Source organism: Rhinatrema bivittatum, chromosome 3 (genome assembly GCF_901001135.1).
Source record: "Rhinatrema bivittatum chromosome 3, aRhiBiv1.1, whole genome shotgun sequence".
NCBI lineage: Eukaryota > Metazoa > Chordata > Amphibia > Gymnophiona > Rhinatrematidae > Rhinatrema > Rhinatrema bivittatum.
In genome coordinates, this window is record NC_042617.1 from 486891135 (window position 1) to 486918236 (window position 27102).

Here is a 27102-nt window from a genome sequence, read left to right on the forward strand (position 1 = left end):
ACCATCTTTATCCAAGCAATAGTGGGCAGCAAACGCATGTATGGAACTCCATGTGGCTGCCTGGCAAATGTCAGCGACAGGAACTGCCTGCAGGTATGCTACCGACATTGCCATGGCCCTCACAGAGCAAGCTTTGATTCGGCCTTCAAGCTGAAGGCCTGCTTGTGCATAGCAGAAGTTGATGCAGTCCGCCAGCCAGTTAGATAAGGTCTGTTGCCCACTGCAGCTCCCAGCCTGTCTTTATCACAAGAAACAAAGAGCTGAGTGGATTGCCTGTAACCTACTGCATTCTCCAAATAGAAAGCTAGAGCCCTCTTGCAATCCAAAGTACGAAGAGCCCATTCACCTGGAAGGGAATGAGGCCTCGGAAAGAACGTAGGCAAAACAATGGACTGATTAATGTGAAAATCAGTCACAACTTTAGGCAGGAACTTCATGTATGGCAGGTATGTGACCAAGGCCTGAAGCTCACTAACTCTAACAAGCCGAAGTGATCGCCACCAGGACTATAAAACTTTCCAGGTGAGGAACTTCGGGTCACAGGAGCAAAAGGTGTCAAAGGGCAAATGCATGATCCTTGCCAGGACAATGTTGAGGAGCCAGGACTCAACAGGAGGCTGAAGAGAAGGCTTTAGTTGAAGCAGACCACTTATAAAGCGACTTACTAAAGGCTGCACCGTTATGGGTGTGCCAGCAACACCCTGATAGTACGTGCTAACTGCACAGATGAAGCCTGACCAAGGTGTTTTAACTCAGACTCGGAAAGGTGCTACAAAAAGTCCAAAAACCAGGAGAGGGGGCAGGTGAACGGCTCTAAGCCATGCCCCACACACCAAGTGAAGAACCTATTCCATTTCAATCCATAAGACTTCCTAGTGGAAGACTTTCTAGAAACCACCAGCACCTGGGAGATGTGTTCCAAGAGATCCAGGGGCTGAAGAACTAGGTGCTCGACATCCAAGTCGTCAGGGCCAGTGCCTGGAGGTTTGGATGGTGCAGAGTGCTCTGGTTCTGAGTTATCAGATTGGGCACAGTCCCCAGTCTGATGGGATCCTTGATCGACAGATCCCGAACGAGAGGGAACCAGACCTGAATGGACCAGTAGGGTACCACGAAGATCAGGGTCCCTCGGTCCTGTTGAAGCTTCAGGAGAGTCTTCAAGAGGGGTGGAAGAGGGGGATATGGGTACAGGAGACCCTTTCCCCAGTGAAGGGAGAAAGCATCGGAGGCTGGACATCATTCCCACGTGAACAGGGAGCAAACATTGCTCACCTTTTAGTTGTGTGAGTTGGCGAAGAGGTCCACATCCAGGATTCCCCACTGGTGGAAAATCCGGGCCACCAGTTTCGGATTCAGGGACCACTCGTGCAGCTGGAAAGAGCGGCTTAGACGGTCTGCCAGCATGTTCAGAGTCCCGGGAAAATACGTTGCTTGCAGCAACATCCCCTGCGGCAGCGCCCATGACTAGATCTGTACCGCCTCTTGACAGAGGAGGAACAACCCCTTGCCTCCTTGCTTGTTGATATATCACATTGTGACTTGACTGTCTGTCTGAAGCAGGACTGTCTTGTTGGACAACCGGTATCGGAAAGCCCAGAGAGCATAACGAATCGCCCGAAGCTCTAAGAAGTTTATCTGGCAGACAGCTTCCTGAGCAGTCCAGTGACCTTGCGTGTTTATGCTGTCCACATGGGCTCCCCAGCCCTGAGGAAAGACATTGGTGGTAAGCACTACCTGAGGCAGGGTGGCCTGGAAGGGAATCCCCTGCTCTAAATTGGAGAGATTCACCCACCAGGACAGAGAAATCTTCAGAGGTTGTGTGACCAAGACACACGACTCGAGGTCCTGGGATGCCTGCTGCCATTGCAACTGCAACGTCCATTGTGTGCTGCACATACAAAGGTGGGCTATTGGGATAACATGGACTGAGGCCGCCATGTGGCCCAGCAAGTGATGCAGAAGGCGTGCGCTCACATCCCAACTGCTGCGCACGAAGGTTGCCCATGAAGAAAGGGCCAGGGCCCAATCATGGAACAAAAACGCCTTTGCCTGAACTGTGTCCAGCCTGACTCCTATGATGTGCAACTAGGGAGGCAGGCAGAGGTGAGATTTTGGGTATTTGATGACAAAACCCAAAGATTTCAGCGTCCGCATCGTCAGGGCCAAAGCATCCAGCGCCCCTGTGCAGGAGTTGCTCTTGACCAGCCAGTCATCCAGGTAGGGGAAAATATGCACCGCACGGTGCCTGAGGTGTACTGCCACAACTGCCAGGCATTTCGTGAAGATGCAAGGGGCTGAGGCCAAGTCAAAGGGGAGCACCCTGTACTGGTAGTGAGCTTTTCCCAGCACAAAGCAAAGGTACTGGGGAAGATGGCAATGTGAGCGTATGCATCTGACATCGAGGGAGCGGATGCTCCAGCAGCTAGCATGGGGTATGCAAGTCCGAGAGGCAGAGGGGTAATAGGTCCTCTGCAGGTAAAAGGACTTCCTGGAGCTTGGTCTGGAAGATTTCCTGGCAGAGAATGGAGGGTCTGAAGCACTAGCGGAGAGTTGTTGGAGGGTTTCGCGGTGATCCTTCAACTGAGCTACCGCATCTCTGACCTTATCCCCAAAAAGGTTTTCACCTGTACATGGTAGGTCAGCTAGCTTCTCCTGAACCTCTGGTTGAAGGTCGGAAGTACGGAGCCAGGCCATCCTACGGGTGCTGATGCCCACGGTGGCCACTTGGGCTGCTGGCTCAAAGACATCGTAGGTGGATCTCACCTCGTGTTTCCCGGCTTCCAGACCCAGCTGCACGACAGCAGAGAATGACTTTAGTTGCTGCTGTAGCAGGTGTTCTGCCAGCTCCTGGACCTGCTTCTCAACCCAGAGGGGCAGATGAATGGGTGCAGGAGTGTTTGGCCTTTTTGAGAGTGGATACCACAACTACAGACTGGTGAGGGAGATAATGACTCTCAAAACCGAAGGCCTGCTGTACTAGGTAGGTAGCATCCGCCTTCCTACTCACTGGGGAGATGGATATCGGGTGTTCCCACATCCGAAGGAGAAGATCCTTAAAGATGTTGTGGATGGGAACAGCTATCATCTGCTTAGGAGCGTCAACAAATAGGAGGACCTTCAACATTTTATGTTGCACATCCTCCTCCATGAGAAACTGGAAGGGGATAGCTTCGGTCATGGCCCTGATAAAATCCGCAAAGGAAAGGTCCTCCAGAGGAGACAGATGTCTTTCCTCTGGTAGCGATGACTCTGACAGGGAGCTGTCAGAGACCTCAGAAGAGGACTCTGAAGAATCATCCCCCACAGGTCATAAGGTCCTTCTTTCTCGCTGAGGTCATTGTGGAACCTAAGCGGGCGAGGCCGGGGGAGGCCGGAGGGTCCGTGCAAAGGCTCGGGGAACCAAGCCTTCGGGACTGCAACACCAAATGAATCTTCCTCCTTGAGGACTCAAAGATGGGAATCACTCCCAAGGGGGGCATCAGTGGCCGCTGGGGAACAGAGGGTCCCTCAGGCACCGGCTGCATCGGGAGGGCATCCAAGAGGACATCCAGACGCTCAAGCAGGGGTGCCAGGATAGACAGCAGAGACTCTGCACCGGTATGTCAGCTGGTGGCGGGGGCGGCTCAATGCTCCGAAGAGCTCAGAGCATTGCAATCTGCACCCTGCGGTCCAACTCCTCCTGAAAGTCTGATGAGGACAAGACTGAAGGATGGGGATGAGGCATCACCGGTGTCTCCTCTATTCTTTATCGGAGGATAGAGGCTCCATACCACGGGGGTCGCTTCGGTGGCGGTACAGCAGCCGCCAACACTGCACCGGAACCGGAGTCATGTGCTGACAGCCATCAGTGTCTATGCTTGCGGGATTTCCCATGGTGCTCAGCCTGGTCTTTCCCCAGCGCTGAAGAGGCAGAGGATAAATTGTCCTGGAAACTGGTGAGATCATGGGGGACCGCTCACCCACCCCCTCGGTCTGTAGTCGATGCCTTTGGGGGTGTGATGAGGGGAAGGGTATCGAGCGATTCCCCTTGAGCCCCGGTGTCCATGACTCCGATGTGGGTATGGATGGAGAAGATTTGACGACACCAAAACGTTCTCCATTTTATCGAGGCAAGCACGACGGCCCTTGGGGGTCATCTGATCACACAGTTGACACCTCTGACGTCGTGCGATGCCAACAGGCTGAGGATGCAAACCTCATGCGGATCCATGGGCACTAACAGAAGCTGGATGACGCTATGAAAACAACCGGCGTGCAGTCTAACCGGGGGCCACCGAGAAGTGGGATGCCAGGAATTGACCATGAAGAAGGAATAAAAATGTTTACGTACTGCACCGAGGATACACTGACCGCAAAGGGGGACCCTGACGATGGACGAGGAGAACAATTGCAAATTTAGAGCACAAAAAGGCAAAATAAGCAGAGTTCCAAAAACCGCGAGGAAATTGCACCACGAAAAAAGAGATGGTGGTGGATGGTGGCATGCTCAGTGTGCTAGTCAAAGCTTCTAGAAACCTTGACAAAAGTTTTCCTTGCCAGGCTCCATCTCATGATGTCGCCCATCTGTCAGGACTACCATCCTGCTTGTCCTAGGAAAACTAGGAAAAAAAACCCAAAATTGGGATAGTCATTGTGTTGTGGGGAAATTCTGTATGAATGCCCCTTTTCAGTTAAGATTCAGTTGCTCGTTTTTAAGTGGTAATGATGCATGTGAACATAGTTTTGCAGGAGTAGCAGGCTGTGAACCACGGAAGCCAGGATTAAAATCCCTCTGCCACTCTCCTTGTGATCTTGAGCAAGTCACTTTTACCTTCCATTACCCTCAGGTACAAACTTAGGGACTCATTCACTAAGCTTAATAGTAAAGGCTGGGTGGCGCCGTTTGAAAAATGGCAATCACCAGGCCCAGAGCCTAGGTTGTGCTCGGAGCCCCACTGGACCATAAGAGCTAATTTAGTGAGTATGAGGGGGTCCTGGGGAGGTAAGGGTCCCAGCCTCCATGGGCTGGATTTTTTGATTGAAGGGGAAGGCATGCAACCTGGTACAGATTTATAAAATGTATTTATAACAGACCACCTCCAGGGCTAATGAGGGGTCAAGGGGGGGGGGGGGGTCATCTATGGAGACCCATTGTTGTTTTCTTTAATACTAATTTTGGGGAGAGCGCTGACTCAGGGCTTTTGGCCCCCTTTAAAACAAGGCCCAGGAGTATCAGGACACACGTTAATGTCCTGATGCTCCTGGGGTAAGGTAGCTACAACTCTTGAGCTAACTTTAATTCAAACAACATGGCTTGCTATTTTGTTAGGAAAGCCACATTATTTGACTTTCATTCCTTAGAGTATTTATGGGCTGAGTTTTGCGTTTATCGTACGGTAACTGGCCTAATGCGGCTTAATGAATGAACCCCTTATATTGTAAGCCCTGTAGGTACAAGGAAATACATAGAGTACCTGAATGTAATCTGCTCTGAAGCTTATGACCAATCACAAAAATGGCAGAATAGAAATCAAAATTAAACATGTCACTTTACTTCAGTCCAAACTGGTCCTTTAAATTTTCTTTCTGGTGAAAAAATATACCTGTATTACAACAAACTTCAAAAAATATTAGCAAAAGATTCTGGAGCTGCAATATCACATACTATGTTGAAAAAAAGCAGTGCAAGTCAGAATGTTTCCCTCCTTGTGGATCTTTGCTGCTAATTTTTTTCACCTGCTCTAGGGGCTGGTAAATTCCACGCTAAATTTAAAGTAATAGAAAGCCATTATGTATTCTGCACAAGGCCTTGGGCTTCATGTTTAGGAATGAATCTATGGAATATAAATGACTGCATACCTTGGTCTGAGTTAATGTATATATAATCTTTTTCTTTTCCTAAAACAATATACTGTTCGCTGTCACTTTGGGAACTTGAAGTCTCAATCTCAGATGTCATCAATTTGCTTAAGCACAACAAAGCATCTTCTTTTATTCTTGAAGTAGTAGATGTAGATTCTAAAATCACAATATAAATGGAAATACAATATTGAGAGAGCATAATGAAAGATTAACTAGATGCAGAACTTTGATGTTAATATGTACCCTTGTTATACATAAGTATGCTGCATCATCCAAAATAGTGTCGCTATGCCTTATATTTAAGATTCATTGGATTGCAGGCACAATGTATTCATACTGTACTCAATATTGCAAATTCCTACTGAAAATATTCCATCATGTTATATACTTATTTCTTTCTGTGTTTCATGCTAATAGCTAGAAAATGTTCTGGGAGAATCTGGGTAAGTAATTTTGTACTTCCGAAATGAAGATTCATTAAATGGAAATTAATTATTACAAATGGCCAACTCTGCTACAGATTTGCCATGTAGCAGACAAATCATTTCATTTTTCTCCTATAGTTTTCCCTAGTTATGAATGCAAGATTCTTTGATTCAGTAATTTACAAATCCCTCCGCACTACTAACCATTCATAACTCTACCTCAACTTGTACCAATTGCATGCACAATATCCCTTACAGTAATGACTAGGACATCCTGATTCAAAGAAAGACTGTACTATCTCCTAGTGATGCTAATACACAGTATAGCAAATGTTGCTTACCTGTTAACAGGTGTTCTCACAGGACAGCAGGATGTTAGTCCTCACATATGGGTGACATCATAGGATGGAGCCCAATCACGGAACACTTTTGTCAAAGTTTCTAGAACTTTGACTGGCACCTACTGGGCATGCCCAGCATGCACTAAACCTGCAGCCAGCAGGGGTCCCTGTTCAGTCTTCTATTTTTCCGCACAGCAGTAGCCTCGCAGTTAAGGAGCTCTGCAGATATTCCTGACAGGAATTTTCCTCACGAAATTACTAAAAGTTAATTTGCCCCACAGGGGCACCGAGCATAGGTGTGCTACTGAAGTCGCCATGGCCCTCACAGAGTGTGCTTTAACACGGTCTTGAAGCGGAATGCCTGCTTGCTGATAGCAAAAAGATATGCAGTCCAGAAACCAGGAGGAGAGAGTTTGCTTACCCACAGGCTGCCCCAGTTTGGTGGAATGGAAAGAGACAAACAATTGAATGCTTTTCCTGTGGGCAGCTGTACGGTCTAGATAGAATGCTAGAGAACGTTTACAGTCAAGGGTATGCAGAGCCTGTTCTCCTGGACTGGAGTGAGACCTGGGAAAGAAGGTAGGTAGTATAATGGATTGATTAATGTGAAACTCCGATACTACCTTAGGTAAGAACTTAGGGTGAGTGCGGAGTACTGCCCGGTCCTGCAGAAGTTTAGTGTAAGGCAGATAGGTAACTAGGGCCTGTAACTCTAACTCTGCGAGCAGATGTTATTGCCAAAAGAAAAATCACTTTCCATGTGAGAAAGCGAAGATCACAGGATTGGAGAGGCCCGAATGGTGGTTTCATGAGCCTTCCCAAAACCAGACTGAGGTCCCAAGAAGGGGCTGGAGGGTGCAGTGGAGGCTTGAGGTGAAGCAAGCCCTTCAGAAAACGTGTTATGAGGGGTTGTACTGAAAGAGAAATATCCCTGACACCTCTATGGAAGGTGGCTACTGCACTGACATGCATTCTGATGGAGGACGTTTTTAGACCTGATTCTGACAAGTGCCAGAGATAGTCTAGAAACTTCGTGGTGGAACAGGTAAAAGGATCAAGGGATTGAGAAGAACACCATGATGTAAACCTGTTCCATTTGTAAAGATAAGATTTTCTCGTGGAAGGTTTCCGTGAAGCAATCAGGACACGGGAAACTGGCTATGAAAGGTTAATGCTGAAGAATTAACCTTTCAACACCCAGGCCGCTAGAGACAAGGCCTGAAGATTGGGGTGGCGTAGGCACCTGTCGTTCTGAGTGATCAGAAGCGGATCCTTTCCCAAGGGAATGTGCCTGCGAATGGAGAGGTCCTGAAGAATTGGAAACCACACCTGGCGAGGCCACTGAGGTGCTATCAGGATCATGTGTCCCTTGTCCTGATGTAACTTCACGAGAGTCTTCAAGAGAAGTGGAAGTGGAGGGAATGCATATAGGAGACTGGTTGCCCATGAGAGGGAGAACACATCTCTTGGCTAAGAGTGTTGGCTGCGAGTGAGAGAGCAAAGGTTCTCTACTTTGCGGTTCTGAGGTGATGCAAAGAGGTCTATGTGGAGGTAACCCCAACATTGGAATATTGGGTCCGCTACAGTGTGGTCGAGGAACCACTCGTGTGGTTGAAAGGCGCGACTCAGCTTGTCTGCCAACACATTGTCCACTCCCGGCAAGTAGGTGACCCTGAGGTACATCAAATGGGAGAGGGCCTCCGCCCATATCTGCGCAGCCTCCTGACACAGTAGGTAGGAACTCGTCCCTCCCTGTTTGTTGATGTACCACATGGCCACCTGGTTGTCAGTCTGAATGAGGATGACCTGGTTGGAAAGGTGATCCTGAAATACCCTGAGAGCATATCTGATTGCTCGCAGCTCCAGGAAATTGATTTGGTGTTTGGCTTCCTCTGGAGACCAAGTTCCTTGTGTCTGCAAATCGGCGACATGGGCTCCCCAGCCGAGGTTGGAAGCATCGGTGGTGAGAATTATTTGAGGGTCTGGAGCCTGGAAGGGCAGGCCTCGGAGGAGATTGATCTGATTTTGCCACCAGGCTAGAGACTGACGAAGTGAGTCGGTGATGTGGACAGTGGTCGATAGAGGTTGGATGGACTGAGTCCATTGTGACCTTAGAGCCCACTGCATGACTCATGGCCAAGCGGGCCATTGGGGTAACCTGTACTGAGGACGTCATGTGTCCTAGCAGGATGAGGAAGTGGTGTGCAGTCGTGCGGTGCTCAGACTGCAGCTGGTGTGCGAGAGAGATGAGAGTGAGAGCTCGCTGTAGAGGCAGAAATGCCTTTGCCTGCAAGGTGTTCAAGTCTGCCCCTATGAATGATAAAGTTTGAGATGGGACTAAGCAGGATTTTGCATAGCTGACGAGAAATCATAGAGAAGTCAGAGTGTGTAAAGTAAGACGTAGGAACGACAGAGCAGCTAGCTGAGTGGGAGCCCTGATCAACCAATCGTCTAGATAGGGGTAGACGTGAACACCTTGAGTCCTGAGGAAGGCTACTACTACTATGAGGCACTTGGTGAAGACTCATGGTGCAGATGCCAGGCCGAATGGTAGCACTCTATACTGACAGTGCTTGGGGCCTACGAGAAATCTCAGGAACCTGCAATGAGATGGAGTTATCCCAACGTCTTGGAGATCGAGAAAGCAGTGCCAGTCTCCTTTTTGCAGAAGAGGAAGGAGGTAACCCAAGGTTACCATCTTGAACTTCTCTTGGTGGAGGTACTTGTTGAGGGCACGTAGGTCGAGAAATGGACGAACGCCGCCTGATTTTTTGGGGATTAGAAAGTACCAGGAATAGAATCCAAGGCCTTGTTGGGAATAGGGAACTGGCTCTATTGCTCCGGACTGGAGGAGGAGGGAGAATTCCTGCTCCAGGAAAAGTGAGTGGTCGGATGTTCTCCACTTTGGTAGAGGTGGGGAGTCCGGTGGAATGGAGAGAAAGTTCAGGTGATAATCTTGAGAGATTATGGCAAGAATCTACTGGTCTGAGGTGATTGTGTGCCACCTGTTGATGAAATGGCACAATCAGTCTCCCACTGGTATGTGAGGCAGTGGAAACTGGCTGCTGCTCTCTATGCAGGAATCAAAAGCCGGAAGCAGGGCCCGGCAGAGGAGCTACTTGCGGCTTTTGTTTCTGCGGTTGACGAGACTGGGCCTTTTGGAAAGGTCTCATAGAACGAGTCCTAGACTGTGGTGGATAGGACTTCTTTGGATGGAAGAATGACTTTTTAGTATCCTTCCTGAAAGGCTGTTTGGAGGTATACTCAGAGGGCATCAGAGAGAGCTGGCGAAGGGTCTCATGATGGTCCTTGAATTCCGCCACCGTCTGTTGAATCTGTTCTCTAAACAGATTGTCGCCTATGCAGGGCAGATCAGATAATCTGTCTTGTACTTCAGGGCGAAAGTCTGACGATTTAAGCCAGGCCCATCTTCTTGCCGAAATAGCAGTTGCAGATACCCTGGAAGCAGTGTCAAAGATGATATAAGAGGATCTGATTTCAAGCTTCCCTGCCTCGAAGTCCTTGTGTACCAGGGCTTGAAGCTGTTCTTGGAATTGCTGAGTCAGGGACTCTGCAAAGTCCTGTATCTGCTTGAATAAGATCCTGTTGTACTGGGTTATATACAGCTGGTAAGAGGCGATCCGGGAGATAAGCATTGATCCCTGGAAGACACGCTGGCCAATGGCATCCAGGAATTTCTGTTCCGTACCTGGAGGAAAGGAAGAGTGGGGTTTTGATCTTTTTGCCCTCTTTTGGGCAGATTCTACAACCACAGATTGGTGATCCAGCTGAGGTTTCTGGAATCCTGGGGCTGACTGGATCAAATAAGTGGTATCAGCTTTCCTGTTGACTGGAGCAACAGAACCAGGGTGTTCACAGTTCTTTCTGAGGAGATCCAAAAGAACCTGGTGAATAGGGATGGAGGTTATTTCCTTGGGAGCATCCAGGAATTTTAACAGCTCCATCATTTGATGCCTATCATCTTGCTCAGTCTGTAATTGGAAGGGAACCAACTCAGACATTTACTTCACAAAATTTATGAAGGACAAGTCCTCTGGAGGAGAACGCTTCCTACTTTCAGTAGGAGAAGGTGGCGATGGTACATCATCGGTGTCTTGAGATGAATCGTCAGTCCAGGTGTCATAGGGATCAGCACCTGTCCCTGGAGGAACCTGAGAAGGACTGGACAATGGTATTCCTGAAGGTCCTGGTCTAGGATCTGAAGGCATCGAGGGAAGTACTGGCGGCACCGATGAAGGCATCGAGGGCACCGGTGCGGGCAGAGGGCATTGATGGGCACATCAGCATCGATGGTTGAGGCATCGGCAGGACTCCTGATGGAGGAATGCTGTACGGTGTTTCCCCTGCCAATGACAGGGTAAGCGGGGAAGGCACCGGAGTCATCGGTGACCCAGGATCCATCGGTGGAAAAGTGGCTATGAGCGCTTCCATCTTCGAGAGCAGCGATGCCAATGCTGCCGGAATGGGATCGATGGTCGGTTCCGCGACCGGCACCGATATTGGCGCCGGGGGACCTTGGAGTCTGTGCATTGCCGTATCGATGGCCTCCTGAACCATCCGGTCCAGTTCTTCACTGAGACCTGGAGCAAGCAGCCCTGTCTCCAGAAGGGAAGAAGGCGGCAGAGGCATAGCCGGAGGGACCACCGTTAAAGGCGGAGTCATGGCTCCTGATACCCATCCGGGTGAGGGTTACCTCGGTGACCCGGTCGCAGAAAGGTTCAGTGCCTTTTCTGGATGGGGTTTCTTCGATGGTGGCTTGGACGATGGAGAAGTCAATGATTTTCCTTCATCGATGGTCCGAGACTTCCGGTGTCGATGCAGATGTTTCTCTCTACGATCCCCTCGGTCCTGAGGGGGAGCAGGTAGGAGAAGGCCGAGAAGTCATCTACGCCCGATGGTCACCGGCCAGTGATACTGGTGCGAAGTGGACGGTGCCGGTTCAGACGTCGATGCAATAGACAGCGTCAGAGTTTGAGAACGGAAGAAGTTCCATTTTCTCCATTCTGGCCTTGCGACCTTTTGGTGTCATTAAGGCACATTTGGTGCAAGTCAGGACAGCATGCTCGCACCCGAGACACATTACACAGACTTTATGCGGGTCTGTTATGGACGTGGTGCGAATACAGTCCGGGCACAGACGGAACCCCAACACCATGGCCTTTGAAAAATGTAGCCGCGGTACGGTTGACGGCCAGTAGACCGCAAGGGCCAAACTCGATGGGAACCGACCGAAAATGGGTAAAAACTTACCGGAGTACCGCGGAGTCAAAAATTCGAAGGAGGGACCCCTGTGGGGAATAAAAGTTTTTAGTAATTCCGTGAGGAAAATTCCTGTCAGGAATCTCTGTGGAGCTCCTTAACCCGCGTGGCTACTGCTGCGAGGAAAAAAGAAGACTGAAGGTGGACCCCTGCTGGCTGCAGGTTTAGTGCCATGCTGGGCATGCCCAGTAGGTGTCAGTCAAAGTTCTAGAAACTTTGACAAAAGTGTTGTTCAGTGATTGGGCTCCATCCTATGATGTCACCCATATGTGATGGCTACCATCCTGCTTGTCCTGTGAGAAGATACATTTTCTCCTCTTTGTAATCTCTATTTCTTCTGCCTTGTATTAGATGTCAACTTTCAGTGACCGTATTATCAGTATGATGAAGTAAAATGTTCCAAAACCATCTCCCTCTTAGCAAGTCTATTCACCCAATTTTTCCATGCCAAGAAGCCATGAAAACCATCTTCTAGCATTTTCTATTCAAAATGGCCTGCGATACAGAAATCCATATCAAGACTCAAATTTAGGTCACCCAAATGTTTATGTACACTTAATTCCAAAGTAGTATTCTGATAAAGTATTTGATAAAACACAGTACTATATAAAAGGAATTATTACAATTACACACTGCAGCTTTAACACTTCAATACCTATTAAAATTACTACTATCCCCAAAAAAGCAGCAACAAACAACTTGTTCTTAGTTTTTCCATTAGTACCTTGCTCATTCTGAGTTTCTGAAGAAATGTCTTTCTCTGGTACACTCATAGGATTAAGTGAGATCTGATCGTCCACATTAAGACTGGAACTATCACTGGATTCCACCTCTATGATCCATTTGAAAAATTAAAAGAAAAAATCAAATGTATAAAAAGCATTCTAATTTAACTTATGCACCTTGGACAAAGCAGTACCCTTGGACAAAGCAGTTTTGCTCTATGATGACAAAAGGATGACTTTTTAAAATTATTTTCTATTTTTACTTTGCAGTTTCTCATTCCAGGTACTGCCCATTTAATTCTGCAGCAATGAAATTACCATTCACAGCCTCCTGTTTTCCGATTTCACAGACATCTCTCTCACCTGAACATACATACTGCAATACACTTCCAAGGTAGGTAAAACATGATGCACTTTGTTCCAGTCACTAGATCAGTTTCCTAAACCAGTCCTGGAATGTTATTTGACAGGTCAACTTTTCAGAATATCCACAATGAATAAGCATATGACAGATGTATACACTGAATACTTTGCACAAGACCTCATACATATTCATTAAAGATATACAAAACCCTGACCTGTTAGGAGAGCATCTGAGACCACAGAATCAGCAAATGTTGTACTAGTTGTTACAATATCTGTACTACTATGTTGAAGCCTTCTTGCCAGTGCAGGCAAACATTTCAGAAATACTCAACAGCACAGACAACGCCAAGAGCATTAGTTCAAGCCATGCATGAAACACAGAACTCAACCACAAAGTAGGGGTTCTGTACTCAGTATTGGTTCCAGGAGACTTTAATCATGAGATAAAATTCCGTTGCTGTCATATCACCAGAATAAACAAAAGCAAAAACCATTGTAGCTTACAGATGACTAAAAACTTACAGCACTAACTAAATAAAGCAGTTGCTTACCTGTAACAGGTGTTCTCCTAGGACAGCTAGATGTTAGTCCTCACATATGGGTGACATTAGATGGAGCCCAGCACGGAACTTTGATCACACAGCTTCTTTGGTGTGAAAAAAACCAAACGAAAAAACAAACTGGGGTCAGAGAGCCCTCCAGAATGAGACTGTCAACCACTGATAGCCAAAGGTCTGGAGACGAGTGCCAAATGGGCAGAAGAAACCCACATCAAGCTTGAAGAACAAGCAGTTAACCATGGCAGGGCCTGGGAGAGACGTGCCGAAGCATCAGACCTAGCTAACCGTACAGGACAGCGTCAAGGGATGAGAACAATCCCTGAAACAGACCAAAGCTTCCCGGCAGGGAGATAAAATAGGCCTGAAGCTCACTCAAGAGTTCATCTATCTTGTCACAGGATAGCAAGGGGAGTAGGAAGGCCCTTTGTGCAACCCAGAGAATGAGAAAAACTAAGGCAGTATCTCTCCCTGAAGGTATATGGAGAGATACCATGGGTTTTTTAGCTTCATCTCCACTCCCCCTGACAAACCAATCGGAAGTCAGAAGGAGCGAAGAACACAAGGAGGCAGACTGGCGAACTGCCGAGGCAAGCGCAAGTCACCCGGGTGTCTATCAACCCCAAGCAAACAACTCACTGCCGAAAACAGCAGGGAGTATCCCACTGAGAAAGAGCCCTCAGTCTTCTTGAAACTGGAAAGTCCCGAAGGCTCCACCAGGAGACGGGAAGCTGGAGAGTTGCAAGCGCAAACCCCGGTAGAGCCTGACTGTATTACTAGCCCAGAAACCCAAGAGGCATCAGGGTAGGCCCAGGGCGATCTCAAGACAGAGTACCAAGCCACCCAGCTGCAGTATCATTACCCAGCCATAAGTGCATATACTTCCCCTAAGAGAGCACATGGCCCAACAATGGATAGCGTTGCATGATCCAGGATTGCTCTGCCCACAGAAAAAGTGATTCTGAAAATGGAGGTAGAAAAGCTTGCACGCTACCGTGAGCAGAGGGTAGGACCCCTCATGCGGGGTACTAGGCTTTAACTCCCTCTGCCATGGGCATGGCAAAAAGATGAAAGGCACCATCGCCTAGCTGATTAACCGAAACACTCCTCACAGAGGAGGGTCCTGCAGGCAAGGATGACTGATAGCGATCATTAAGAAAGACGCCCACAGAGCCCAGCAGAAACCAAGGTAATTCCCAAACCAGAGAAGGTGGGAGGGGGACCTCGAGAGCTTCCTAGCAGGGAGATAAAATAGGCCTGAAGCTCACTCAAGAGCACCTGCCAGAACCAGTTCATCTTGGGGAGCAACACTGGACAAGCTACCTCGAGATTAAGACATACCGTGCCTCAAAGCGTCCAAGGGAGAGTGCTACTGTCAACTATTCTTGGGACTGGCACCAGTCAGAGCAGTGGCATCCCTTATTCTGGAACGGAAACGAGTGACACCCCTCGAAGAGGTGCACAGCAGAGAATCTATAGAGGAACCCAAAAGGGTTGCCCTGGAACTCAAGTCAAATCTCCTCTCCAGAGGGGAAAGGGAAGCAGCAGGATCGGGGCCTCCCGATCCCGAAAGACCTAGAAACTCCCTGAAGGATTGTTGAAGCACAACCACTGCTCACTGAGGAGCATACGTGACCAAATCACCTCAGGCAGCCAGCCTCGGTCGCAACTGCAATCCCCAGAGGGGCCCAGCTGAAGACAGTCCAAAGACCACCGCTGCTGCTCTGCGGCCCTGGCCTCCAAGGAGGCACGCTGATTCAAAGGATCGGGGCTCCAGATCAGAGAAAACAATTGCTCAGGGACAGAGCGCCCCAGGGACTGTTCCACAACGGGGTGGAGGGTGAAAGACATATTCCTCTGCTGAGAAAGGAGAGGACACTTGAGCCACTTTAATGATGTCCACTCACCTCTGGATCCAACTAGGAGTGCAGTACTAGGTCAGTCCTGCGACTGCGGATCACAACCCGTTGTGACTGCCCAGAGGGAACAATGCACACACACACACCAATGCCCAGGTGACAGAGGGCAACTGGAAGCCCTCCGCTGCAAAAGCACGCTGGGTGGACTCATGCAGTGGTAAGCCATCCACGGAAGGTGGCACATCCCTGAGCACCATGCTTGTGGGAGAAATCCCACGACCCAGCAAGGACCAATAACCACGTGCTAGATTTGGTTGCTACACGCCGCCCCATGACCAAGCACAGAGTGTGTAATGACAGCTCCTCCACCAGTGCTCCTCAGCACTATGCAGTATAGACTGACATGGAGGCTGAAACTATGCTGAAAGACAGAACTCTAGTGTGGCTGAGGACTACACAACCAGTGAGAATGCAGCCTGCCAGCATCCGAGGCCCTTGGAACAGATGCCTTACCTGTCCCAATCAAGCAAGCTACGTGTCAACGCCACAGTAACTGCAGCAGAGTGGAGAGGGCAAAATGACAATGGTGTTCCCAGTACCACTGGTGCTCTGGGTAAGGCATGGTGGAAGGTGGCGGTCTATGGCGTCGACCCCTTCAATGCCTGCGAATGCTCCACAAGAGGCGGGCCATTGAAACTGTATCAGAACCAACTTGCCTGCAAGTCCCACAGGGAACGACTGCAGCAAAGTCCCTGATAAGCGATGTGCCTACAGATGTTGACCAACCAGGGGCCCTGTCACCCGAAGGTATGGGCCCAAAGGAGCCATGGGCGTCTGCAGGGAGAGGCCCCACAGCCTTGATGGCATCGAGGGCCTGCCCCTACTTCGACAGCCCCGAGTGTGGCCATGCACGCGTCTTGATGGATCAAGGGCAGTACAGCGACAATGATGGTACTGGGGTCACCACAGCACTGAATGCAACGAGGTATCGAGTGCACCAGACAAGTGCAACAAGGGCACCGAGGCATCGAGTGCATCAAGGAACCGTGACAGAGCGTGCCGCATCACAGCACTGCAGCACAGATGCCTTGATGCCCAAACTGATGCAGCGAGACTCCAGTTCCACTGACACAGACAGCACAGGTGGCCACCATGGCATCGTGGGCAGTCATGCACCTCTATGGCAACGAGGGTGACCCTGGACCTTGATGGCGTCAAGGAGATCACGGTACCAAGGATGGGCCCTGACCCCAAGGCAGTCCCAACATCGATGTGTCAGACGAACGGTGCACTGGTCACAGCTGTGCACGGGTAACCAGTCATGGGCATGGCACAGAGGTGCGGCAGCAAGCTGCTAGCCCAGGCTCCACTCACCCTCTCTCCCAGGGAGATTACATTTCCAAGGCTGGCAAGCAGGAGGGGAGGCAAAGTCGTCCAGAGATCCTGCCTGTGGAGACTAGTTCCTTGAGATGTGGGGAGGATGAGCTGTGTCGTCGTCCCCCCCCACACAGGAATGGCATGGTCCTCTATCCTTCTACTGTCTGAATCCATTGATGCCGAGTGATCGGTGAACCGGCATGGTACTTCAGCCCAGGAAAAACTCAGGCGAGTCCCCAGGCTCAGTGGCCTGATTGGATCTTCAATGGACTGCTTAGTTCAGTCCTATCAGCACTGTGGAAGAAAAGAAAAACAGAGGAAAGAGAGGACACAAATAACAAAACCTACAGGAGCAGATTTTTTTTTATTAACAGACTCTGCCAGGCTGCACAGGGGACAAACCACCAAGCGATTGGCAGACATTTGGAAAAAAGAATTACCAGAAAGAAGCGCTGCAGCTCTAGAAAAATTCGCTTACAAACTAAGAGAACAAAGCTGAATTTTGTGAAAAACAATGTTTTCTGCTTAAAAAAATAAAAAAAAAGTACGAGCTCCACAACCGCCAGACAACAGCTCCATGGGGGAAAAAAAAGCAACTGAGGGACTCAGTCTAGGGGGTAGGGTGATGACTACAGCTGCACATGCTCAGTGGGGCATGCTGAAAGCCCTAGAATCTTTGAGATCAAAGTTCTGTGCTGGGCTCCATCTGATGTTATCCCCCATGAGGGCTACCATCCTGCTTGTCCTAGGAGAAATAAGGTTATGACATGCACATTCAGTTTAATTTTATAGTTCCTTTAACTTTGGTACCTCCCCTGATGTTACCATATATCTACAGTGAATCTGGACTTGGGAGAATTTTTAAAGGGCTGTGCCACAGGTTCTCAAACACCAGCATTGCAGTTAATTGTTAAGAGCAAAAATAAATCTCAGTGCTATAATGAAGGTAAGCACAAAAACTAAATCCCCCACTTTCCTCAGTGAAATAAAGAGTAGTTTATGAAGCTCCTATAAAAAGTTTAATATATTCCCAGCCAGGGACGGCCCTTGGGGATGGCGAGTGGAATGCCCCTGGTCCCCTAGCAGCTGAGTAATTCCCAACTATCCACTCAAATATTTGCTGGCCAGTGCAATCAACTACTTAACAGCAGCTGGGAGATAGGGGCAACCTGTACATGCCACTTCTGGCATCATTCCCCCATTCCCCACTTCACCTTTTACCATCCTCAGCAGCTGGGAGATAGGGGCAACCTGTACATGCCACTTCTGGCATCATTCCCCCATTCCCCACTTCACCTTTTACCATCCTCAGCACCCCTTATCGGTCTTTTTCTATGTCTGATCCCAAATTATGAAACACTCTTCCATTGGATATCAGGGAAGAAACGGACCTGATGAGATTTTGGCGTTAAAAAAAAATGGTTGCTGTTGTCAGAGCTTATGAATTAAAAATGGATATGTCCCTACGGTTTAGGAGATTTAGAGATGAGGGCTGAGTTGGCTGGTATGTTTATGGTGGCTAAATAAAGATGGTAACATATATGTTATTTTGTTTTAATGGATGTATATTTATTTGTATGAATGTGATAGTTGAACATGTACATTGCTTTGGAAGTTTTTATCATAAAACTGGAAAGTGATCAATAAATTTTATACATAAATAAATGTCAAGGTTCAGCCAAACACCTGAACCTCCCCAGCCCAATATCTTACCTTCATATTAGGTAATACAACTGCACACCTTCAGTGAACAGTACAAAAAGATAAGAATGCTGCCTATCAATTACTGTTCTATTAACTCTCAGTCTATATTAAGGGTACAGTATACAAGTCATGATAAATTGAGACCAAAGCCTCCTACCCAGTTAGGGTTTGAAACATCTCCTGGCTCAAGCTCATCTGGGCGATGTAAACTGCAGATAGCTTCTCATCCAGTTATGAGTACTTAACTAGCAGAATAAAATATCAATGTGTACAGCTGATTAAGGATAACACTCAACAAAAAATAATCTGATTTTGCTATCAAGGAGAAGAGTGTAGACTGAGAATTAACAGAACAATGGATAGCAAGACAATTCATATTCTATTTCACTCTCACAAGTCTACACCAAGGGAAGGAGCTGGGATGATCACAAATTAAAGAACACTTCTTTCAAACTTTATGCCAACATCTATTCTGTAACAATACCTGAAATTATTACCCAAACTTTTATAACATGATACTATATACAATACATATAAGACTTGTTATATATGGGATGTGGATTGAGTGTGCCTTCATACGATGCTAAACTAATGTTCAGCTATCGTGTCTGTCAGCCATGTTCGGGCTTCAAAATCATTAGGCACCTCAATGTAGTTTTAAATTGATGTTTGTGTCCACTGGTTTGCGTGCTCATCAAATTATTGACTTATATGCAAGCCACTACTCATATAATAAAGATGTAGATGCAACCCCAAGTTGTACCTTTATATACTTAGTACCTTTTCAATTTATTAAAAATTCTTCATAGAATGGAACCACCAATTTTGAAGAATAAGATTTAATATAAGGAACAGGTTTATTTTTTTCATTGTTCTGAAATTCATCTAATCCAACAAGAAATTTATGGTTTTGAGGCTGATACACCTTTTTTGCTTGCTCCATAAAAAACTGTCTACTAAACATCTAGGACTCATTGTAAATTAAATGTTAATGCTCTCAACATCTAAAGAATTAAATTCCATTCCTTTGGAGAAGGAGAAATTACTATTTATTTATAATTTTTATAAACCGACATTCTTACATCCGATGTAAATCATACCGGTTTACATTAAACAGAATAGCAGGAAATACATTTTCATAGTCTAATACAAAGAACATTTCTAATTAAAATTATTAACAAGCAAAAAGAAAAGGTAAAGAATTGGAATACAATTTAAATAAAAGAAAAATATAAAAGATTTTTTTTTTTTTTTTTACAAGCACAAGGGTTGCACGAAGGGATGCACAAAGGGGAGGGCCCCTTTGGTGCGCCCCTTCGGCGTGCGACGCACGGCGCGCAGCACCTGATGGTGAGGCGCTCTTCAACCGTCGCCGGAGCTCCCAGTGACGTCAGGGGGGGGCGTGGTCATAGATCTCAGTCATTCAATTTCCCTCACCTCCTGCTGTTGGTTCCGTATCTTTTTTTTTTTTTTTCCTGCCATTCAGTTTGTTGTTTAGTTCTCGCGGGGGCCCAGGATGGAGGGTGGCCTCCCCGCTCGCCGGCGCCTGATGGTGAGTCGCTCTTCAACCGTCGCCTGAATCCAGAACCAGTGGGTTATGCACCTCTACCAGCAGAGACTGAGCAAAGCTGACATCACTTGCAATGACAGCAAGTATTTTCTGCAAAAGCCAACTGTGGACAAACTAACAAAAACTTGATTGATAGACAACCCCTCCAGCACTCAGCTAACAGGAAAACACTGAGCTCAGAAAAAGGAGTGCAATAACAGTCTGGGAGCAGATTGACCCTTACCAGCTCTCCGTGGAACACGTAGCCATGCAGGACCACCATAGCACAACCATTCAGCAGCCAAGGGCGAGAAGGTGGATTCACCTGTCTGTTCTAAAGAAAAGGAAATTATCAGGTAAATAGTAATTTTTTCTCTCTTAGGATTCAGATGGATGAATCCAGAACAAGTGAGATATACCAAAGCTACTCCCGAACAGGGCGGGAAGCTGCATCTGGTCTAGTCAAAACCGCATGTGCAAAGGCTGCATCCTCCCGGGCCTGCACATCTAGGCAATAATACCTGGAAAAGGTGTGTAAAGAGGACCATGTCGCAGCTCGGCAAATGTCGAGGGGAGACAATCTAATCTCTGCCCTTGATACTGTCTGAGCCCTAACCTAATTAGGCAACAGCTGCTCAGCATCCACATACGTGGCCCTGACTACCTCCTTAATCCAGCGGGCTATAGTAACCCATGACACTGGCTCACCCTGCTTTCTCCCACCGTGGAGTATAAACAGCAGGTCCATCTTCCTGAGAGGTACAGAAACCTCTAAATACCTCAAGATGTGCCTCAACATCCAAGGGCCGTAACAGGCGATATTTCTCCACATCTCGTTCCGTGTCCAGAAATGGCAGGGAAATAGACTGATACAAGTGAATATCCAAGACAACTTTTGGCAAAAAGGAAGGAAAAGTACACAGCTGTATCGCCCTTGGAGTCACTCATAGAAACGTCTCCCGACAAGAAAAGAACAATACATTGGATACTCAACACACAAAACAAATCGCCACAAGAAACACCATTTTCAAGGCTAGTAAACTCAAAAAAAGGTTACACATTAACTGAAAAGTAGAGCATGCTAAAACATTCAAAACTAGATTAAGACTCCACAAGGGCACTGGTAACCGCAAGGGAGGACGAAGATGCTGCACTTCTTTCAAGAAACGGGCCATATCTGGATGGGCCAACAAGGATCTACCATCACCTGACCTCGGAAACAGGCAAGAATTGTCACCTGTGCCTTTAATAAATTTAGGGCCAACCCTTTACTCAATTCATCCTGCAAAAAAATTCCAAAATGAGCAGGATCTTAACCGAACAAGGAAGAATCCCTTGATCTTCACACCAAGCCTCACTCACCAAACTCATACATAGGCTAAGAAAGTGGAGAACTTTCTCGCTCTAAGGTGGCAATCACTGCAGTACAATATCCATACTTTAGCAACTGAGCCCTCCCAAGGGCCATACCATAAGATAAATTAGAGTCAGATCTTCGTGAAGAATAGATCTCTGCTGTAGCAGATCCAGGCATGCCGGAAACCAAAGGGGAGAGTTCACCAGGAGCCTTTGTAAATCTGCATACCATGGTCTTCTGGGTTAAATTTAGTGCCACCAGAAGCACCAGTCCCCTGTGACTCTCAATCTTCCGAATCATTAGGCCAAGGGGGAAAGATATGCAGCAACTTGTCCTCTGGCCACTCCAGCACAAAGGCATCGATGTCTAAGGACTTTGGATCTCTCCTGCGACTGAAGAAGCAAGAAACTTTCGCAATGCAAGCAGTTGCCAGAAGCTCCATAAAACGGAAGGCCCAGCAATCCACTATTAGCTGAAACACCTCATTTGCCAATTCCCATTTTCCTGAATCCACACGGTCTGCTGAGAAAGTCGGCTCTTACATTGTCTTTTTCTGCAATGTGCGAGGCAGAGATCTCCTGAAGATGCACTTCCGCCCATTCCATAAGTTGGGCTATTTCTTGTGACACTTGCTGGCTCCTGGTTCCTTCCTTCCGACTGATATAAGCCACTGTTGCATTGTCCGATGACATCCAGACTGCTTGACCCTGCAATTTGTCGCCGAACTGCAAGCATGCCAATCGGACTGCATGTGCTTCCAGCCGATTGATGTTCCATAGAGCCTCTTCTGCTCTCCAGTGTCTTTGCGCTGTCAGCTCCTGACAGTGAGCTCCCCAACCCTGGAGGCTTGCATTTGACCTGAATACTAGTCAGTACGGTGTTCTTAGGGAAACCCCCTTTCTTAGATCCGCTTTTAGCCACCATCATAGAGTGTAGACCTCCAACGGCAGATGAAGCCAAATCTAATAGTATTGAGACTGTGGGCTCCAACGAGACAGCAGAGTGCGCTGAAGAGGATGCATATTCGCACTCACCCATGGCACCATTTCCAGGTCACTGCCATCAATCCGAGCACCTGTAGATAGGACCACACTGTTGGGCATATTGATCAATAGTTGCCCCTGCTTCTGAATATGGCCCTTCGACAGGAATACCCTGCCCTGCTTCATGTCAAACTGAACACAGAGCTACTCTAATGACTGTGCTGGCTGAAGATTACCCAGGTTCACGAACCAACCTAGCTCCTACAACAAGATCATCATCTTGCCCAAGACCCGGAGGCTCTCTTCCAGATTCTTGGCCCAAATCAGTCAGTTGTCCAAGTATGGGTGTACCAGGATCCCATCCTTTCTCAACTCTACCGCCACAACCCTGGAAAAGGTTCTGGGCATGGTAGCCAAACCAAAAGGTGGCACTCAAATGGTAAGGACATCTCAAAACCACAAAATGCAGAAATCGTTGATGCTCTAGCCGCACAGGAATACGTAGGTACGCCTCAGAAAAATCCAGAGACATCAGGATTTTCCCCGACAGTACTACCATCATCACTGAGCACAAGGTTTCCATATGAAAACGAGTCACACGCAAATGACAGTTGACCCCTTTAAAATCCAGGATGTGATGAACAGCCCTCATTAGGCACAATGAAATAAATGGAGTAACAGCCTGTATTTTTGTGAGACGTGGGCACTAGAACCACAGCCCGCAGGCTGAGAATTCTTGTCAACGTACACTCCACTGCCTGTCTCTTCTGCAGAGTTGCAAGGAGACACCATGAACACGTCCCGAGGAAAACAGCAAAACTCTAGCGCATGGCCATCTCTTACCTCCAAAAGGAAATGCCACGTTTCCGTACCTCCAATCGTCCATCCAGAGCCACCCTTGCAGGCACCCTACACATCCCACCCCTCAAAACTGCTCACCTCTCCACCACAAGAGAAAGAGCTTTTTACCATTGCTGGCCCTACCCTATGGAACTCATTACCCACGTCCCTCCGCCTTGAACCCTCTTTACCCAACTTCAAAAAAGGCATCAAAACCTGGCTTTTCCTACAGGCCTACCCAGATGCCAATCAAACATAAACCCCTTCTATTGCCTCCTCTCAATCTCGACCTCTGCTCCGCTACCCACCAATCAAGGATGCATCTTATGGAAACATTGACTATGTAATGCTTGATATGTTATGTATATATTAAGGCCTTTTTAATGCAGTTCCTTTATTTTTTCTTTCTCCCTTTCGCTTTACAACCTATGTTCTTCACGCTACTTATGCACTTGCTTTGCACCCACCCCCCATTCTCTCCTTCTTCCACCCCTACTCCCCTTTCCCCTCTCCCTGTTATTTGTAATTTCCCTTTCCTACTTTGTAAACCGGCATGATATGTTCTATGAATGTCGGTATATTTTAAAAGCCCTTAAATAAATAATAAATAAATAAATAAAAACCACTGGTCTAACGTGATCTCGACCTACCACCGATAAAGAGAGAGGAGACCTATCTCCTGTTCCCAGGGGTGGGTTGTCACACCTTCATTGGAAGGCTTGGGATGCTCCAACTTCCCGAGCCTGCACCCCCTATCTGGGCTACCTGGGATGAAAGGACTAAGTTCTACCCAAAGGTTGAGTCCTCTGAAAAGCTACTCTTCCATATGGTTGAAAACTTCTGAACCTCTTAGTAAAACTCATGTGCTAAAGGCGTGTGGCGTCTGTTTCTTATCCTGTAGTAAATCGAGGAACCTGTGACTCACCCCACTTATTGGCCATTTTCTCCAGCTCACTCCCAAACAAAAGTGAGCCTTTAAAGGGCAACTTCGTAAAGTTTAGACTTCAAGGATGTATTTGTCGACAAGTATTTCAGCCATAGCTGATGCCTAGCCACTATTACCAAAGCCATCCCTCTGACCCTTATTAAATCAGGAACACTTTCGTACAGTACTACAAGCTTTAATATTTGCCAGCACGGACTACTGCAACACACTTTTCTTAGGATTACCATACACCACTATCAGACCGCTGCAAATACTACAGAACTCGGCTGCCAGAATACTTACTGGTAAAGGCAGAAGAGATCATATCACCCAAACTCTTGCAGATCTACACTGGCTCCCAATAGAACAGAGAATTCAATTTAAAGCACTATGCACAGTTCATAAGCTAATAAACGACGAAAACTCGGACTGACTAAACACCGCATTACGACTACATGTCCCCCAAAGAAACCTCAGATCAGCCAATAAAGCTCTACTAACCATACCCTCAGTCAGAACAGCAAAGTTAACCCAAGTTAGAGAGAGAGCACTATCTTTGGCAGGACCATTATTATGGAACACATTACCACTAGAATTAAGACTAATGAAAGAAATAAAACTCTTCAAAAAAGGCTTAAAAACATGGCTCTTCAAAAAAGCATTTCACAGTGAGGTAACGGAATAACACATACACAAAGCAGGAATTCACCAAGAAAAAGCAGTATTGCTTACTTTTGTTATTTTCTCACAATTTAAGTATAAATTATAAAGACAGTTAATAGTAAATGGTAATCACACCCTTTCCCATTTAGAATATATTATCGAACTATGTTACTGTATAATAATGGCACCCTTTGGATAAATTAGAAACCACATATTTGTGCCTATCTGTAAACCGTTGTGATGGTGCTCCACTATACGACGGTATAGAAAAGTTTTTAAATAAAAATAAATATATAAATAAGTGTGGACCAAATCACAGCCCACATCTGCCAAAAGAAGCGACTGCTGGTTCCATCACTGCCCTGGAATTCACACCAGATTAATCAATCTCCCAAGAGCAGTAAACAAGAGTGAGCCATCAGGGAACACAGAAACATATAGAAACATAGATGTGATGGCAGAAAAGGACCTAATGGTCCATCCAATCTGCCCAGCAAGCTCCCACAGTAATCAGTTTCCCAAACTTATCAGTTACTTAGACCACCAAGGTCAAGGCTCTTGTTGGTTTTCTGTTTGAGTCCAAGAAAACAAACCGGTAGCCAATCCAAGGTGGCTGATAGCAAGGAAAACACGTGGATGGATCGGTGTAAAACAGATTTTTATTGAAGCTTGCCCGACTCTGGCCGAGTTTCGCTCGAAGAGCTGCCTCAGGGGCTTACAAGCGTTCATCAGATTTGTACATTGCTCTAGAGGAATCTTCTGTGTTATGGCGACGTTAAAGAGGATATGTCAACTCTGTGATGATTCAAGCCTAATAGAGTGGCTTGTAAGCCCCTGAGGCAGCTCTTCGAGTGAAACTCGGCCAGAGTCAGGCAAGCAGCAATAAAAATCTGTTTTACAACGATCCATCCACGTGTTTTCCTTGGTTTCTGTTTGAGTCCAATTTCCTTTCACCCCCTGCCATTGAAGCAGAGAGCAATGTTGTAGTTGAATCAGAAATGTAGAATGTTGAGATTACTTACCTGATAATCTCCTTTTCCTTAGTGTATGCAGATGGACTCAAAACAAATGGGTATAGTGTGCTCGTGCTAGCAGTTGGAGACGGATCTGACGTCACCACGGGTACATATACCCCCACAGGAAGTGCAGCAAATCAGTAATCTTCCTTGCAAAAGCTTTTATGGATATATGTGTGACTGACCGATCGATTAATCAACAGGATTACCCTGACCAATTGATGGTAGCTGGAGACCGCCAGTGTACTCAGCCGGAAGGCGTCGATACCCGGCAGGGTGGATGCCCTATATAAGAAAACATGGCTTACCGTGAGTCGGTGAATCCCCATGTATACAGGCAGCCTGGCGGGATGCTGAGTCCATCTGCATACACTAAGGAAAAGGAGATTATCAGGTAAGTAATCTCAACATTTCCTAGCGTGTATCAGATGGACTCAAAACAAATGGGATGTACAAAAGCTACTCCCGGACTGGGCGGGAGGCTGCCCGAGGATCGTTTAGGATTGCCCTCGCAAATGCTGTGTCCTCCCGGGCCTGGACGTCCAGACGGTAGAATCTGGAGAAGGTAAGGAGGGAGGACCACGTCGCCGCTTTACATATCTCTGCAGGCGACAGCAGCTTAGCTTCTGCCCAAGAGGCCGATTGTGCTCTGGTAGAATGAGCCTTGACCTGTAGAGGCGGTGGTTTTCCCGCCTCTATGTAGGCTGCCTTGATAACTTCTTTAATCCAGCGGGCGATGGTTGGCCGTGAGGCCGCTTCCCCTTGCTTCTTCCCGCTGTGCAGGACGAACAGGTGGTCCGTCTTTCGTACTGCTTCTGACATTTCCAGGTATCTAGACAGCAGTCTGCTGATGTCGAGATGGCGTAGCATTCGACCTTCCTCAGACTTCTTCAAACCTTCCGTGGTAGGCAAGGATATGGTTTGGTTGAGGTGAAAGTGTGAGACCACTTTGGGTAAAAAGGATGGAACGGTGCGAAGATGGATAGCCTCTGGAGTGATTCTGAGAAATGGATCACGACAGGATAGTGCTTGTAGCTCTGAGATGCGGCGTGCTGAACACACAGCCAGCAAGAACACCATCTTCAAGGTTAACAAACGGAGGGACAGGCCTCTAAGGGGCTTGAAGGCTGATCCCGCCAAAAATTCCAATACTAGGTTGAGGTTCCACAAGGGCACTGGCCACTGCAGTGGCGGGCGAATGTGTTTGACTCCTTTCAGGAAACGGGAGACGTCTGGGTGGTTGGCAATGGTGTTGCCGTCACTCCTGGGACCGTAGCAAGACAGCGCTGCTACC

The 27102-nt window shown here is 47.4% G+C and overlaps 1 protein-coding gene across 1 annotated transcript in view; it reads right to left on the reverse strand.

Moving 5' to 3' along the window:
* The window catches only part of TDRD6 (tudor domain containing 6), a 408994-nt gene that overhangs the window by 133995 nt on the left and 247897 nt on the right, over positions 1-27102 (reverse strand). The window contains 2 exon segments of the mRNA XM_029596059.1: positions 5839-5997; positions 12612-12719. Coding sequence (XP_029451919.1) covers positions 5839-5997; positions 12612-12719 — 267 coding nt within the window.